The sequence below is a fragment of the Eupeodes corollae genome, chromosome 2 (genome assembly GCF_945859685.1).
Source record: "Eupeodes corollae chromosome 2, idEupCoro1.1, whole genome shotgun sequence".
NCBI lineage: Eukaryota > Metazoa > Arthropoda > Insecta > Diptera > Syrphidae > Eupeodes > Eupeodes corollae.
The window spans coordinates 142,708,215-142,721,341 of record NC_079148.1 but is presented as its reverse complement, the minus strand read 5'-3'; the positions used below and the strand labels follow the sequence as shown (position 1 = coordinate 142,721,341).

The window sequence follows — 13,127 nt, the reverse complement described above, 5'->3', positions numbered from 1 at the left end:
TGTTGTATCTGAGTTGTGGTATGATAATTGAAAGTACATATTTTAAAGAGAGATATGATGAAGAAATGACTTGGATTAGGTCGAAGCACGACAACAATTTCTAGGAAAGCGCAAGGCATAGGGAATTTTTCTTGGAATTCGCAATTGGCGCGTACAATGTGTTGGGTGTAAGTATGCGTTTACGATATGAAAACGCTTTGAGAAATTTCCAAATGATCGTTATTTACGTTTTGGCAAGCTTTTTAAAAATAAATACAAAAATAAAAAGTGAAGTTAAGGTATGAAAACAGGAAATGACCTTCGAAAATTGTTTACTTTCCTAAAACCTGTTTGTTTATAAATATTTAATTTTGTCAACTTCGATAACGAAAATTTATAAATAATTATTTTTGCTTTAACTAACTTCAATTAAATTTGAGTCAAATTCATAAAAATATCGGTTTTGCAATATTAGTTGCCTTTATCTACATGGAATTCAATATTAATTATTATATGCGTTTTGCGGTCACTCCGAATAAAAATATGTTTTAACCAGCAACTATTAATAATTGCTTAGTACTTAGAGAAGAAAAATTAAAAATTTAATACAGTAAACTTGATTTTTCGCAAAACTTTAATTATAAAGCTGGAAATCCCCAGTTTATATCTTGCAATTATACAAGCATGTAAATATAGAACGCAAAGTAATATAAAAAAAGTCGGTACTTGTGATAAAAATTAATTTATCATGTTTTTGCTTTGAATAAAAATAGAATAATGGGGTCATCTTAAAGAAGTACTTGTGATAAAAGTTTCTTGTGTCATGTTGTTTTATCAGCGATATCAAGGACGCAATGTTTTTTAATTTGAAATATTACAAAAGTTCAACCGCTTTCATTGTATATAAAACTATAGAACACTGATGGGGGGAACGAACAAAATGGGGGATATCACTATCACTAGCGCCACCAATACAACTGTCAATGTACTTTAGATTAAAGTGCAATACAGGTATCAACTCTTATTGCCTTTTTTTAAACCCTACAGTCTTTGATTACGGTTACTGCATCCTGGATGGTTATGGAGATATAAAATGTATGTAAATCTGGCGCAAGAGGTATAAGTTTCCAATGGTTTGATAAAAGTTGGTAAGATAGTTCTGGAAATCTTTTGTTTGTAATTTTAAATAGCCTACTAAATCCTCAAAAATATTTTCCAAAGTATTATGGGCAGGAAAAACGAGTAAGTACTAGAGTTTTGAATTTAAGTGTTAAAGTGAGTATAGCAAAACTGTTTCTGATTTACTACTTCTCAAAAATTGGCTAGACTTATAAATAAAAACAAATTAGATGGCGCAACAGTCCGTAGAGAATCAGGACCTAGTGACTTACAACTCTCAACCATTCTTGTGTGCGAGTAATTGCAGGGATGGAGGAGAATTTGTGAATTCCTCGCAAGAGTCAGTTCACGTGAATAAAACTTTAGGTGGCATAGGCAGTGATCGAACCCAAGACCTCTCGCATGACAGTCCAACGCACTTTTTTTTATTAATTTGTATTAATTCAATCTCTAACCTATCTGTAAGCCGGCCAAGGCTTAAAAGCCCATCCCGACTACCCACTATCAAGTGCCGATTGAATCCACCAAAACTGGTTCTCCTGCTTCACCCTATCAGTTCGGTCCCGTTCGCACTCAGCCCTACTGAACCAAAGGAGCTCTGTTCCGCCTTGTTCCATGAAGTTCCCGATTTTACAGGAGTCACCTATCCACGGTTCGTCGTCTGATGTGGTAGATAAGCGGAAAGGAATGACTCTGGTGGAATGACGCCGCTCATCAAGCGTGCACTCTGTAAATATTCGTCATTCGGATAGAACGCCCCGAAAATGAATTTGTTGGTCAAAGTGAGAGCTCTTGCAATGTGACGAGTCTTATCACGAAATTGTCAATTCTTTTAACTCGAGCACCGTTGTATAGGACTTCGTTGGAATAGTAATGCACGTACGAAGATTCGGCTGTTCGATATAAGCCGGTACAGCGTCGTTAACACTGCCGTTTGAACACCCGAAACTTCTCCATCTGTGAAGTGGCAACATTGAACCATACAGGACAACCATTAACGATTATCGGCAGTATTAGGGCCATGTAGCAAATAACCTTCACTCTGGGGTCAAGCCGACTGCTCTAAAACGGCCGTTTCGTCAGAGCAAAGCCTCTTCTGGCCCTGGTCAGAGCAGCATTTATATGTATGTCGAAATATAAATACTGATTTTACCAGATACCGACGTACTTCACTACACTCTTGCTCGCTATTGGCTGCCCGTGAAGATCAACGATGACCATCTAGCGCCAATTCTTTCACGTTTCCCTCGTGGCCCTAGTCAACGGAGTCCAGAATAGAATTGTCTCCGACTTCTGGACAATTATTTTCAGTGTCCAGTCGTCGCAATATCGCTGAATCTTGTCGAAATCACGCTGCAAGAGAATTCTAACAACCTCAACCTTTTGGGCCGGTCTGTACGCAATTAGATCGTAGGCGTACGCAATTGCCTTTGTAAGACTACCTATCAGATCGCTATTGTAAATGCTGAAGAGAATCGGTGAATTCACCGATCCCTGTTGAAGACCATTTTTAATTGAGAATGTTGTGGTAGAAGTTACATTGCCACTTTTGACAAAAAACTTTCTACCGTTAAGCATATCATAAAGTATATACAACAACGGCTTGCTTATGCCAAAACTGCTCAGTTTTAGGTAAGGACGCTCTAACCATACGGTGTCAAAGGCCTTTTCCAAATCAACCAGAGCAGCACCTGTGCATTGTTGTTTTGATTTATTTCATTGGATATCAGAAAAGAGTTTAGGCGTTGCATGAATTGTGTCATGACCCGCCTTAAACCCGAACTGTTTATCCGGAATAATTTTGTTGTCCGCAGACCATTTAGTCATGATCTTCTCGAAAACTTTGCTGATGCTCGAAAGAAGACTTATCGACTGAAGATAAAACATGTTGGAGTTGTCCTTTCACTTTTTCGGGATAGGATGAACCACAGCGGTCTTCCAATGCACTGGATTATATGCATTATTCAGTGCATTATTGAAGAGTGTGGTGTAAATGTTAATTTCTTCCATCGGTAAATGCCTTAGTACAACGTTGGATATACCATCAACACCTGACTTTTTGTTTTTTATTGAGTTAAAGATGAGCTGAAGCTCAATCTCGTCACTAACAACAGTCCAACGTACTAACCATCATGCCACGGGTACTAGAGTTGTAAAACATTCTGACAAATTTCAATTGCATCAACCTTCTAATATGAAAACTAGTCTGCTACTGATCATTTTTCGCAATTGCCCACTTTATTACTAATAGACTCCCAAAAAAACACTTAATTGCTTACTTTGCCATTTGTTTAACAATCAATAGATGAAAAACATCTCATTTCAATGTTAATATTAAAAGATTAAGGGACCTGTAAGTCCAATGAACGCTAAAAAACGAGACTTAATCTTTATATATAAAACATATAGTACTATCATTGTGTGTTTTCACGAGGGCGACACCTAGTGGCTACGTAGACATTACCCATTGCAGTTTTTTTACGTAACTTTTATATACAAAACTTTCAACGCCACCTTGAGGCTACGGCGATTAAAATATAAGAAGCTCCATGATATAGAGTTTACATACAAAGACGTCAAAGAAGAACACTGTACTGACGCAATTCTAAAATGAATTTTTCTAGGATTACAATCTCTTATGAATTCTTTTACTTTTCAAATAGAGATATAAAATTTCCAAAAAATTTTCAAAGTTTGATTTGGGAGAATATCAAAATTGGACAACTTATACACTATTTTTCAATCTTCAATTATGACGTTAAATGCTTTTTCATCGTCCAATAAATTGAAAATTCTATTAAAATTGCGTCCTTACTTCTGAAAATCTTCACTGTTTATCACGCAGATTAATTTTTAAACCACGAAGAAAAGAAAAAACTTCAGAAACCCAAACTATCTCAAATCCATAACGAAACTAATTGCGAGCCCAATATCTATTTTAAAATTAATATGAAAAACTCCCTTTCTTAGTTCCACTCCAAGATAACAAGAAATAAATCGTTATTTTTTTAAATTCAACAGTCTCCTACCGACGTTTCTTTTTCTGAAAAATACCGTGCAAATTTAGCTTCACAAACGCACCTTAGGTTCCTCTGTTATATTTTGTCTCATTGAACACAGCTAATTTTAATAAAAACACAATGACGTCTCTAATGTCAAAATAAAAAGACAAAACACAAACAAACAAACCTTTTTCACCCACCAGCCATCAATCAACCAAACATCAAACAAGAAACAAGGAAAAATAACAAAAATTCAATTTTTGTGCTAAAACAAAACTTTCAAAAACAATTTCAAGCCGCAAATATGTCTGATTTACCTGAATCAACGCCAATTCCGAATGAGGTAGAAGTTGAAGAAGCCGACAAACCAAATGAAAAGCCGGGCTCTTCTAAGAAAAAAACAAGAACTTCACCAGATCGAAAGGTTGTTAGCCTGTACAATCGTAAATTGATAATGAACCATTTAAAAGACAATGGAAGTGATCCCAAAAGTTGTGCTAATGCAATTAAGCACACGAAAATCTCTTCCGAAGAAGCCGCAAGTAAGTATTAATGCAGATATCTATTTTATTTAAGATTCTTCTAAAATGTACTTTGTAGAATTTGTAAATGAAAAAACTAAAGCCGCTCAGGACCATGTCCATGAGGAATGCAACTCGGTGTGTTACAAAAATATCAACAGCTGGCTTGAGTATTACAAATCAAAGAACTTTAATCATGAAGCAAAGTATGAGAGTGCGCTCATTATGCTTGCAATTGCGGATATGGCACATCATCCTAATCCAAAGGATAATGGAGGAGTCGACTTCCAGTAAGTTCTTTTTTGAAGAAATTAAATTCCTTGTAGGTATAAAACTTAACTCTTTCTTTCTGTAGAAAAATATACCGATTCCTTGGTGATGTGATGTTGGGCAATCCAACTCCTGAATTGAACACAGAATCAAAAGAATACCTTGGTCAGGAGTTCGAAGTAAATATTTTTCAATTTCTTTATCTTCATTGAAATATAAGTACTTTTTTTTATTGAAAAGAGCCTAATAAACATGGCAAATACCAGACAAGGTGATGCAGACACCAAGAAACTTCATGAAATTATTGAGAAGAAAACTGGTCAAATCATTCCACAACCGACTCCTGCTGAAAAGAAAAAACGCAGAGAATTCGGAAGTCTTGATCCAATGGGTCTGGATAATTTTATAAGTGCTACCGAAGCTGATAAGAATTAGGATCGTTCTCCATGTATTTGAAATACAACAACAAAAAAACATTTTTTTTATTTTAAGTTAATTGCACAGCACACAAACACATACATACATTACCCAAATACAATAATTATTTAATATCAAAATTTATTGAAGGAAAATCGGAATGTCTTTTAAATTGACTTTTCTAGGTTTGCAGAGTTGGGCAATAAATTAATTGTTACATAAAACTGTGGACATTCAGGGCGCAACTCTACAGTGTCTATCAGTATCACTGGCAACAAAATCAGACTTTTGCCATGGGTTTTGATACCCTTGATTCAAATCTGGGGGTTATTATGAAAAACGATAATCGTTTTTAATACGGAGTATTTGTGAAATTGAGATTACGAAAAACGGTTGCAGAAGCGCGTATTTGTAAAGTTGCGATTACGAAAAACGATAATCGTAAAAAACTGTACTCGCATGTCAATACATATTTAAACGCTTTCTTGTTCAGGCGAAAAAGTTGCTTGAACCTTGAAAATATTTTAGGAATTTACTTCAATACAGCATGAACAAAAGGATTTTCATTTACTTACGTAGAACTTGAAAGGCTCATTGGGTCGGATGAATCTTTTAAGAGTGCCCTTGTTACACGCATTCCTCCTTCGGATTCAGGTTCATCTTCGCTTTCAAGAAAGTAATCGCAATGAAAAAACATTTTACCGAACCGAATGCAAATCAAATTTAAACTTAAAACTTTTCCAACATTCACATTTTGACATTTGTAAACAGGTGTGAAGTTAGTTGCGTTTAAAAAAATACCATTTTTCATTTTCGGCTGGCAAAATTGTCTTGATTCGTTTCTCATAATCGTTCTACGAAATGAGTTTCGTTTTTCTGGGTTTCGTTTTATCTGCAGTGCTTTTCCCTGATTGAAAAATCTCTTTGCGACCAGGTTTTTGTGATATGACAGTCTGAATGTGAAAAGTAGTATTGTTTGTCAGTAAAATTCGTGATGGTTTTCCAAATCTAACACATTGGTCTGGTGAATAAACACAACTATACTTTTTAAAAGGGTTATGGAGTCTGCAACACCAATTTCGCCATTCAATTTTTTCACCATATCAGGTTCTTAAAACCTAAAACGTCGGTTTTAAGGCTAAGTTAAAACACAACAGTGGCGATTCAAATTAATATCTTTAATACTTATTCAGTTTAAATATTTAAAGCACAATATTACAATATTTTCATCAGTTACCAAATCTTATAAAAATGCTTTACCATTTATACAAAAACGGCTCTAAACAGAACAAAGACAAAGCGGTTTAAAAGTAATTTTTTGTTTTTGAAACGAATTCGTCACGTGAACGAGGCCAACAAATCGATATAAAAATGTATTTTCAAAAATATTGAAATAATGTTGAAAACACTTGTTTTTAATATAAATTTGAGTAGATATTTAAAATAGAAGTTCATTTGCTTTAAATACCTCGTAGGTACAAACAATTATAAGGCATATTACATATGCTAATTTTGACATTTCAACTATATCGAGGGTGTCAGAAAATAAACTTTAAATCCTTAAAGGTATAGAAAACAACCAACGAATATTCGTTGATCTTGACACTTCTTTCTCATGAGAGTTTTAAATTCGTTGCGAATGAGCCACAGCCGAAAGCCATTCACCACCGAAACCGAAACAAGAATGATTTTTTTAGGTTAAGTACGCGCGATTATTTTATTCGTTGCGAATGTGGATTATTAATTACAATTTTTTTCGCGACAAATATAAAAAATGCATAAATATACGATATTCGAAAGTTTAAGTATGCATCATAAATCAAATAAAAACTATATTGCTATCGTTTTGTTAAGAATTTGTGTGGAAATATGTCTTCAAACGTACATATATAAACTCACAGTTTGTAATTAATTTGTTTTTCATTGGTCGCGATCATGTGAATACTACTTTAAGGAGGTAATCGGACGTTAATGTTGACATTTCTCATGCTATGAAAATTACAACCAACCTGAATCCATCTAAAATATAAGTGAAATGAATATTTTAAACCATATAATATATATTTATTGTTATTAAAATGTCATATAAGAACATACATTTTGTTATTCAAATAAGGAAACATACGTATTCACTGTTCTTTAAAAAGAATTTTTCATAGTTTTTACTTTCTTGTGTTATTTTTTGGCAGATAAACTAGATTATAGTTTTGTTTTTTCTTGTATAATGCGACACATCATTGAGGGCGACATGTAAAGTGAGCTTCAAACACAAAATGGCAAATTATTTACTTATGCTGAATACTTTCATTTTTGTATGTGTATCACTGAAGTCTTCCACAAAAAACCGCTTTGTTTGACGTTTGTCAATTTGACAGATTTGGCTTTCTCTAAAAACATACGCAAAAACTAGAGAATTTAAAAAAAGTGTGTTTTATTTTGTACATAATTTGGTGATTATTTCTAATTAAAAACTAATATAATTAAGAATTATTCTCGTATAAAATAAAGCGAAAGAAAAGACGGTATGCCTTACGCCAACACACCATCGGTGACCATTACCGAGCTGACTGATGACAATGTGAAATTCGTCGTAGAAGACACCGACTTGAGCGTGGCCAATAGTCTTCGGCGCGTATTCATTGCCGAGACTCCAACTTTAGCTATCGATTGGGTGCAATTAGAAGCAAATTCAACAGTTTTATCTGATGAGTTTTTGGCCCATCGCATAGGACTGATTCCATTGATATCGGACGAAGTTGTAGAACGCCTTCAATACACACGAGAGTGTGTCTGCTTGGATTTCTGTCCCGAATGTAGTGTAGAATTCACTTTGGATGTTAAATGTGCTGAAGAACAAACACGTCACGTAACCACAGCCGATTTAAAGTCAAGCAACCAGAAGGTTCTTCCGGTGACATCCCGTCTACAGAACGACGAAGACAACGAATATGGAGAAAACACTGATGAGATTTTACTCATCAAATTGCGTAAAGGTCAAGAACTTAAATTAAGAGCTTATGCTAAGAAAGGATTTGGCAAAGAACACGCAAAATGGAATCCTACTTGTGGTGTTTGTTTTGAATATGATCCCGATAATGCGATGCGACACACATTGTACCCCAAACCAGATGAGTGGCCAAAAAGTGAACACACCGAATTGGATGATGATCAATATGAAGCACCCTACAATTGGAAGATAAAACCAAATAAATTCTTTTATAATGTAGAAGCTGCTGGAGCTCTTAAGCCAGAGAATATTGTCATAATGGGGGTTCAGGTGCTAAAGAATAAGCTTTCCAATTTACAGACGCAACTCAGTCATGAAACACAAAATGACGCTCTAGCTGTTTAGCTGCTGTATTTTTTTTCTTTTCTTGATGTAATGCTAATTGAATAAAAAATTTAAATATAATAAATTTGTCTTTTCATTTTCTATTAAGAGCAGAAGACAAAATCAAATGGTGGAATATTAGGTACGAACTTATCTATTGGGATTTTATTTAGTTGGACGATTTAGGAATATCCATCCACATCTCAAGTAACTTTGTTTCAACTCCTACAGTTTTCTTTAAGTTTAGTTTCAAAATTGAATCACCATGAGGGGCCCTCTTTTAAGTAAATTAAATCATGGGGATAATTTTCTTTCTATAACTCTTCGAAGTTCTTCGGTTTTTTTGGTAAACTTCCATTAACCTGCTATCTTAAATGGGATTCGGCAAAAAAACTGTAGGTCACTTGCTTGCGTCCTTCAGTTGCGAGAATATAGGACATAACTTTATTCAAAAATTGGCCCAGCTTCAGATGCCAACAAAATTAGCCCTAATTCTTAATGCTTCTTCCAAATATCTTAACTGTTTCTTCTCGTATTTAAGATCGCATGTGGTGTTCTTTGATCTTCTGAAATTATTTTGTACAGCTAACTAAACAAATGTATCTTCATTTTTGTGAATGTGAGATGTTTATTTAGATTGTTTAAATTTGCATGGTGGAAGTGTTTGAAAGCAAATTTAACCCTTTTTGAATATTTTACCTTCTCTGATTAGGAGTGTGTTTTTTTGATTTTGATAAAACGTTGTTTCATGAGATTGGGTTTGGAGTGTTCTACTTGAAAAAAATGTAGTCAGTTTATAAAAATGTGGCAATGTTTCTTGTTTCCTTCTTCTTCGTAGATAGCCTTAGTTTCTATTAATTTTTCTATCAATGTGCATATGTATGTATCGGTTGGGTACTTGGTTTAATAAAGCTGGAAACCGTAGATCCTGTAAGTATGATTTTTTTGTCAACAAAGCAGAGTCAATTCTTTATCCCGATATAGGCCCCAAAAAATACTTTTAGTACTTTGTAGAATTTTTTAGTGAATCGTACAATTTATCTAAATATTTTAAGGAAATCTTCTTCCAGGCTTCTTTAATAGTGACAATTAGCTCTTCACAGGTCTCATACTGCCTACCTCCTTCATACATTTTACGCGTGAGCCATCCCCAACCATTTTCAATTACGTTAAGGTCAGGTGAATAAGGTGGCCATGACAAGAATTCCATATATTTGGCGGAAAGAAATGTTTTGAAAACACGAGCGTTGTGGATTGGCGCATTATCTTGTTGAAAAGTCCAAGGAATATGTTTAAGGCTGATTCTAAAAGAGCTTTGTAGGAAAGTCCCTTCATTTTATTGGAAACGAACACCAAATCGAACGACCCATCATAGTACGAAATGGCTCCCCAAACCATTACCCCTCCTTGCCTCGAATGGTGACGTGTCAGAAACTTTTCCTGTTTTCTTTCACCATGGAAATAGTTGTTGTACTCATAATAAGGGCCACCCAAATGAAATTTTTTTCATCTGAAAAAACGACATTTCACCAATTTAGTACACTTCCAAGCTCTGTATTCCACGTCATGTGAAGGCGTGCGAATTCCAACCGCTGTTCTTTTCGTACGGCGTTTAGTTGTGTTTTTTAACTTCCCATAGGAAGTTATTGTAATGGGTCCGATTTGTCAAATTGAAAATTTTGACATTTCTCGACGTTTCAAGGTCCCTAGAGTCGAATTAAAAGATTTTTAGAAAGATGTCTGTGCGTGCGTGTGTACGTACGTGTGTACGTCCGTACGTCCGTACATCCGTACATCCGTACGTTCGCGACGTTTTTTTCGTCGTCCATAGCTCAAGAACCAGAAGAGATATCGACTTCAAATAAATTTTGTTATACAGATAATAAGGCAGAAAGATGCAGAAAGGGCTCTCAAGAAAATTGCGTGGGTGGTTTTTTCACCATAGCAGTTTGAAAAAAAGGTGAAAATTTTGGTTAACCTTAAATATCTTACGAACCAAAAACGCTAGAGACTTGAATTAAATTTTATATAATATATTGTAACGTGATACCAAACAGGTATATTTTTTGAAAAAAATCAATATAACGGTTTTTTTATAAATCAATAAAACTGAAAAAAAAAAATTTGTCACCTCCAAAATTTTACTACTGAAATATGATTTCATCTCTACAACAATTTTGTGCAACGAAGAATAATGTTTTTGACATCTGATAAAATTTTGAAAAAAATCTAATTGATAGTTTTTTTTACAAAAAATAAAAATCTAAAAAATAATTTATAAAAGTTGGTAAAAATTGATTTTCGACTCAAATATATTTTCAAAACTTTGAGATATTGGCTTTAATTTACTTTTATCTTTCAAAACATCTTGTTGTAAACATTAAGTTAAAGTTTGAAAAAAATCGATTTGACAGTTTTTGTACAAAAAATTAAAAACCGAAAAAAAAATTAACAAAAGTTCGTAAAAAATGATTTTCGACTCAAATATCTTTACAAACTTTGAGATAATAGGTTCTAACTAATTTTTTCTCATAAGAAATATTGTTTTCAACATTAGGACAAATTTTGAGAAAAATCGAATTGACAGTTTTTTTTACAAAAAATAAAAACCTGAAAAAAAATGTATAAAAGTTGGTAAAAAATGATTTTCGACTCAAATATCTCTTCAAAATTTTTAAATATTGGCTTCAAACTAATTTTATCTTATAAGAAATATTGTTTTCAACATTTGGTAAAATTTTAAAAAAATTCGAATTGACAGTTTTTTTACAAAAAAATAAAACTCTAAAAAAAAACAATACTAAAACTTGTTAAAAATTTACTTTCGGCTCAAATAGCTTTTCAAAAATTAAAAATATTGGCTTCAAACTTATTTTATTTCAGAGAAATTATTGTTTTCAATATTCAGTAATTTTTATATAAAAATCCAACAGTCCTTTTTTTTCATAAAAAATAAAATCTACAAAAAATAGTGCGCAAATTTGGTAAAAATACATATAGACAAACTTTTAAGCAAGACAAATCGACAGACGGGATGGGAAGTTATCAGTGTGGGTCGCATTCCAGCCTCTTTTTTTTACGTTTTTTTAATTTCAGATGGTCTGTGCTTAAAATAGCTCACCGAACAGTGGATATGTTTGCAGTTATCCCCGCTTTATCCTTTATTTTGCTGGTGGAGGAAGCTGAATTTGACGCAATTCTTATAATTTTTCTTTTGTCCTGAGGAGTTAAAGCGGTTTTTGTCCGTCCCTTGTAATTCGTTCCATATGAAGCACTGTTTTTTATGTAATTTCTTATAACATGGTCACTTCAGCCTCTTTTTTTGGCAATACTTCTCATGCCAAACCCTTCGTAATGGAACGCGTCAATTTTTCCTATTTTCTGCCGCGGTAAATGCTTAAATTTTGAAGCGAACTCAAATCCACGTACTAGATCGCGACCAATTAAATAATTTAAAGTGTGCGTTCAATCATGTGAACAAAAAAAACTGTACTTTTTCTTACAGAATATACAAGAAATAGAAAAAATATCCGTTATTTTCCACTCACCTACCACTTGTTGGTGTTTTTTTTTTATTGAGAATAAGCTTTCTAAATATGCAATTGCTTGATAATTCTTGCACACGATTATAAAAAAAATCAAATTTATGTTTAAAAAAAATGGGTGTGTCTAATCAAGTGAACAGAACTGTTTATATATATGTTTGTGTTATCCTGAGAGATCCTGGGGAGGATTTTTGGTTGGCATTTAAATATGATAGCTATCGCATAGCGCAATAAGTTAGACATCTTTCTTTTCGTCGGAGGCCATGGCTTTGTTTGTTTATTTTATTTTCGGTTATTTTCATTTGCTACTTTCATTGGTTTGCAGATTTTGATTCAAAAATTAATCGACCGATACAATGTCATCTGATTCGGGATCCGACTTGGATTTTGGCATCGACGATTCAAATGAAGATCCTGTTTGGCACCCTGACGAAAATTCGTCCGAAGAAGATGAGAATGTGTCTGATGTTATTAATGACATTGGTCGCGTTAACGAAGCTAGTGGCTTCGTAGTCAAGGGATTCTGATTGGCTAAATCTAACTACAGAAATAGTTGAAATTTCCCCTCCGAAAGAGTGTACAAAATTCGGCTACAAAGTTAGTGGAGAATGATTTTGACGTTTCAGAATCAGCTGCTCGGTAAAGACACACGAATTCAAAATGAAATAAATCGTTCAGTATTTAAATACAAATATAAATCATTCAAATTGTGTCTTAAATTTTGTATCAAATCAAAAATGGGTTTTATTTTATATATTTGCATCTGTCAATAATATGACAGTTCCAGATTTTTGTAGTGTAATTTTGCATGCACAAAGCTAGTTGAATTTTGACTATACGTAGCCACTAGGTTTGTGAATGCGACCATTCTGTTCGATGTCGAATGATAATGATCGCACAAGGAGTAAATACGTTGATAGGCACAAAGTCTTCGGTTTTGTCG

At 33.8% G+C, this 13,127-nt stretch overlaps 2 protein-coding genes across 2 annotated transcripts; both read left to right on the top strand.

Annotated features, from left to right (window-relative positions):
- The first annotated feature begins 4,303 nt into the window (after positions 1-4,303).
- Positions 4,304-5,464, top strand: LOC129946064 (uncharacterized). The gene is made up of 4 exons (XM_056056091.1): positions 4,304-4,642; positions 4,701-4,911; positions 4,977-5,070; positions 5,132-5,464. Exons 1-4 carry the CDS (start codon positions 4,405-4,407, stop codon positions 5,324-5,326), a joined length of 738 nt encoding a protein of 245 aa, XP_055912066.1. The 5' UTR covers positions 4,304-4,404; the 3' UTR covers positions 5,327-5,464.
- A 2,197-nt stretch (positions 5,465-7,661) lies between these two features.
- On the top strand, positions 7,662-8,724 carry LOC129945614 (DNA-directed RNA polymerase II subunit RPB3). The gene has a single exon (XM_056055453.1). The coding sequence runs from the start codon at positions 7,833-7,835 to the stop codon at positions 8,658-8,660; it is 828 nt and encodes a 275-aa protein (XP_055911428.1). The 5' UTR covers positions 7,662-7,832; the 3' UTR covers positions 8,661-8,724.
- Positions 8,725-13,127: the final 4,403 nt, after the last annotated feature.